Below are 4644 nucleotides of genomic sequence, written 5' to 3'. Positions count from 1 at the left end.
TCAGCAGGTAGACGTCACCTGAAGCAGCGACTCGGTTCTTCACAACCTTCATTATCACCTGCTGTAGTAGCGACCCACCCAGATGACCAGAACCGACCGGCCGGTCCAGTCAGAACCTTTAGGAGTTGAAACTAGAACCGGATCCGGATGAGTTAAACCTGGAAGCTGAAGCGTTTCGGTTCCGTTTCTGTGTTTGTGTCAGCGTGACATTTTAAATAAATGTGGTTGGAATGGGGCCTGGTTTGGACCTCGACCTCCACACCGAACTTTCAGAACACGACCCGCTTTCTGCAGAACCAAAACAGCTCAGATGAATCAACCCAACAAAATCAGCTGCTTCAGGGAACGACTTATTCATGCAGAACATCTGCAGGTTTTACGTCCCCTTGAATTCAAACAGTGAACAGACGAAGCATCACAAAGCCTTTCACTACCAGAGCGACTAAATGAATTCAGAAACTCCATCTCTTCTCTAACATAAGATAGAAAAATATCTTATGTTTTTAAAGAAACAGACATCACAGAAAACAAGTTTTCAATGTCAACCTCAATGTCGTGCAGACAACTGGCGATAACTTTGCATTTACCCTTCAGAGATGCAAAAAATGTTAGCTAGCTTAACAGCTAGCAAGGGTATATTAGCAGCTAGTTAGCATTAGCTTCAGCTTTCTTGAGTCACAGAAGACGACGACGATGTCTGAGCACAAAAACTTCAGAATGGCAGAAAAATTCCTGCAATAAAGACAAAAATTCCTATAATTCCAGATTAAATAAAATTAGGAAGAGCAAATAAAGTAGTTAAGGCTAACCTGTGTTTTTGTATTAGCTGTAGACATTTTGAGGCTTTTTAAGAAATAAACATTTAGTTTCTAATTTTGTTAATGTATTTAACAAAATCTGTTCCTTGGAGGCTTAACTTTTAGAACAATTTACAGAATTTGACTAGATGATTCAAACTGAAGAAAACATATGAATTAGTTTTATGTTTATCTAAACTCTGCAAATGCTAATCTATAGTTACTTTAATCAGAAACATAAAACGGTGTTAAGCTCATTTGACTTTTAAAACATCAAGCAGACAGAAACCAGACAGCAGGATATCAGGGATTATTATGAGTCATAATTAACAGGCGTTTCCTGCTTCTTTCATCACAACCTCTGAGCTGCTCACTGACTAACAGTAAACATTAGCCATGGGAAATTCCTCCAACAGCTCAGATATATTGAAGCCATGCAGAATTTGAATGAAATATAATTTGAATGAAATATAATATGCTACTGGACGCAGCAACGAGCAGGACTTTGTTTTCGTCATTTTGCACAACCTGGTATAATTTGGTGCATCTCTTCTGGGAATATATTTCAAACTGGCAGTAAAATAAGACAAATGTTCAGCAGCATAACAGCAGGAAATAAAACACGATTGATGCTTTCAGAGGCAAACCAATCAGGTTCAGATTCAGAACAGAAGAACCAAAACATCTTAAGACTAAAATATGCAAAAAAAAAATAAAAACACCACATATTTTTTGCATTTGTCCAAAAATAGGGTGAATGTAGCAGGTCTATAGATGCGTTCTATGCAGTAATGTGAGTTCTGAACTAGTTTTAGTGAAAGAGGCGAGGCAATTTAACGGTGGGAACGCAGATCCACCGTTAAACGGGAGAGCGACCGAAAAAATCAATTCACTAAAACAAAGTTCTCGTTTGGCACGACTCAGAAAATATGCAAAAAAAAAAAAACGTTCCCAAATTGATTTTAAAACATAAAAAGGAAAAGCAAAACTGCTGTCTTTCGGCCTCCATTTTGTATCTACGCCTGGCGTCACCACGCAGCCGGTAGCGGAACGCCGCATGCGCCTGAGCACCACAGTAGAGCGACAGCTTGAGATTCAACCGGCTCCATCAAACATTTGGACTTATTTTAGTTTTTCAATAAGAAGACTGATGTTGATTAGGATAACCGAGCTCATATCGGTGAAAACGAAGATCGCTTCGTAAACATCATGAAGAAGCGGCGCTAAGCTACAGCGGCGCTAAGCTACAGCGGGGCTTAGCTACAGCGCCGCTAAGCTACAGCGCCGCTAAGCTACAGCGCCGCTAAGCTACAGCGGCGCTAAGCTAAAGCGGCGCTTAGCTACAGCGGCGCTTAGCTACAGCGGCGCTAAGCTAAAGCGGCGCTAAGCTAAAGCGGCGCTTAGCTACAGCGGCGCTTAGCTACAGCGGCGCTAAGCTAAAGCGGCGCTTAGCTACAGCGGCGCTTAGCTACAGCGCCGCTAAGCTACAGCGGCGCTAAGCTACAGCGGCGCTTAGCTACAGCGGCGCTAAGCTACAGCGGCGCTAAGCTACAGCGGCGCTAAGCTACAGCGCCGCTTAGCTATAGCGGCGCTAAGCTATGTCATACCACAAGCTGTGATTGGTCAGACGTTTCTTGCCATGTTTCATGCAGAAATCCGCTCTGTCTGTTTCCACCAACGGTTTGCATGAATACGGCACATTTTTAGGATTCTTCAATAAATAACTACCAAAGCCTCTCAAATAGCTGAAAACCCTGTAAGGAAATGTCCTGGTCCACAGAGGAGGCTGTTGGCAGAAATATGGCGCCCTTTCTATGACAACTTCATAACAAAATGGAGGATGGGAGTTATTCCAAGTACATGCGAAAAATACCTTTCACCATCTTCTGTCATTTTGACTTGCAAAGCAGACTGGAGTAAATCATTTCGCTCCTTAGCACACCATTAAAGGAGAAACAACTGAATAATCGTTTTGAATTGAATCGTATACAGTAAATAATTCCCACCACTAGTTTCTATCATCATCTCAAACAACAAGGACTTAAAATAACAATCTGCCTGATTTTCTGAGGAACTTTTCCAAAACTTTCCAGCAACCATGAGAGGAGATCTGGGTTCTTTTACTGGGATTAAAACTATAACTTAGCGTTCAGCAGGATCAAACCTGATCCAGAAACTTTCAAGCTTCCTCATTATCTGCATTCTGTCACCAGAGTTTTACATCTGAAGGTGAAGTGTGAACACATCACACCACTGCAGTGCAACATCTAAACTCCTCATTCCCTCATGCTAAAGTTTCTAAATCTGTGAGTTGAGGTCAGTGGAGATGAGATCTGCACAATGAGCCTCATTTAAAAGCAGAACATCAAACATCCTATCAGACAGATGAACTTTGACCCTGCAGGAATGCCCTGGAGCTCCTCAGGCGTTACCTCTTTTAAAGTTATCCAGCGGGTCGTCCAGACGAGCCTTGGCCCGCATCGATCCCGGTACCGGCCGATCCGCAGCGTCAGAAACACGAAGCGCCTCACGCCATCGGCGCTGAACGCCGCTCCGACACAAAGGGAGGAAGCAGCAGCAGCGCGGGGCAGAGAGAAGTGAGATCAGAGCCGCTGCTGTCACAATGCTGCCGTTTCAGAGTCGCTCCCACTCGCTGCATTCCCCCCACTCCCACTCCACACCACAACGAGCCGCTTTCAGAACCCAGCAGAACCGGACCGGAGATTTCTCAGATCCCAGCAGAATAAAATCACCCAGAAACTTTTCTGTTTTGGTTCTTTTTGTAATGATGACAGCTGCATGATGAAGAGCTGCCGTTAAAAGCTCGTTAAGAGACGGGCCTGATGAGGCCTTTCACAGATCTGAGAGGAGAGGGAGTTCTGCTCTAATCTGAGCTTCAGCTGCTGCATCAGAGCAGCGGATCCCTCTGGACTGATCCAGGACCGCAGCCGACCGGCGCAAAGATCCCCATCCTGCAGCGAAAAATGACTTTTTATCCCTTGAGAGGAAAATTAGGTTAAAAACTTACATTTTACTGCAGAAATTGCACAGATTGAATTTTTTACATCTGATACCGATATCTGTTCAGTATTGGCTGGAACCGATCCGATACAGAAAAGACGTGCTAAATTAACTATAAACTTTGTTTTTTAACAGAAACGCACTGTAAAAACAAAAAATCTTACTAAATATTTTTGGTGTAGTTTCTAGTGCAAATATCTTCATAAACTTTAAATAACTTAAAATTGACCTTTCAGCAAAACATAGAGGATTGTTCTAAGATGATGATTCTCTTTGGTCCATTGGCAGATAAATTAATACAACATATTTATTTAAACAAATTTCTATCTTCATTCATTTTTTTTCTATTTACTATTTATTTTAAATTGTTTCAGTTTTTAAAACAAATTGTCTTTTCTGAATTTATTTATGAAAATATTCAGAAAGTAATGACTGGAAACTAAAGTGATGGTCCATGTAAATATTTTAAAATCACTGGGGAAAACGTATTAAAGGAGATTTGCAGTTATTTATTATTAAAGAAGCTCAATGCAGAGGAATTCAGATTTTAGGAGAAAAATAACTATCTGTTCATGTTGAGTAAAAACAACTTTAATCTCCATTTATTGTAGGACAGAAATAAAAACTGTTCCTCTGCAGCAAACAGATCAACTTCCTCTCAACTTTCAATTATTTCTTCTTCTAATTGTCAGGAAAAGCAGCACAGCTCATGTTGGTGTCAATTGAGCTTTAATGTTGTAATTCTGGTCACAGGAAGTTGAAGCAGACCAGAGATTCTCTGCTACAGAAACTAAATCTGATCTCATGACGTCCAGCATAGAGTAAA

General features: G+C 41.5%; 1 protein-coding gene across 1 annotated transcript in view; it reads right to left on the bottom strand.

The window, feature by feature from the left end:
• Positions 1 to 3527, bottom strand: part of usp6nl (USP6 N-terminal like) — a 22336-nt gene extending 18809 nt beyond the window's left edge. The window contains 1 exon segment of the mRNA XM_055020726.1: positions 3230 to 3527. Within this exon segment, the coding sequence (XP_054876701.1) occupies positions 3230 to 3278 (49 nt within the window). The 5' untranslated portion in view covers positions 3279 to 3527.
• Between the last annotated feature and the right edge of the window lie 1117 nt (positions 3528 to 4644).

This window comes from Poeciliopsis prolifica, unplaced genomic scaffold, assembly GCF_027474105.1.
Source record: "Poeciliopsis prolifica strain line A6 unplaced genomic scaffold, Auburn_PproV2 SCAFFOLD070, whole genome shotgun sequence".
Lineage (NCBI taxonomy): Eukaryota > Metazoa > Chordata > Actinopteri > Cyprinodontiformes > Poeciliidae > Poeciliopsis > Poeciliopsis prolifica.
This window is presented reverse-complemented; position numbering and strand designations above follow the sequence as displayed.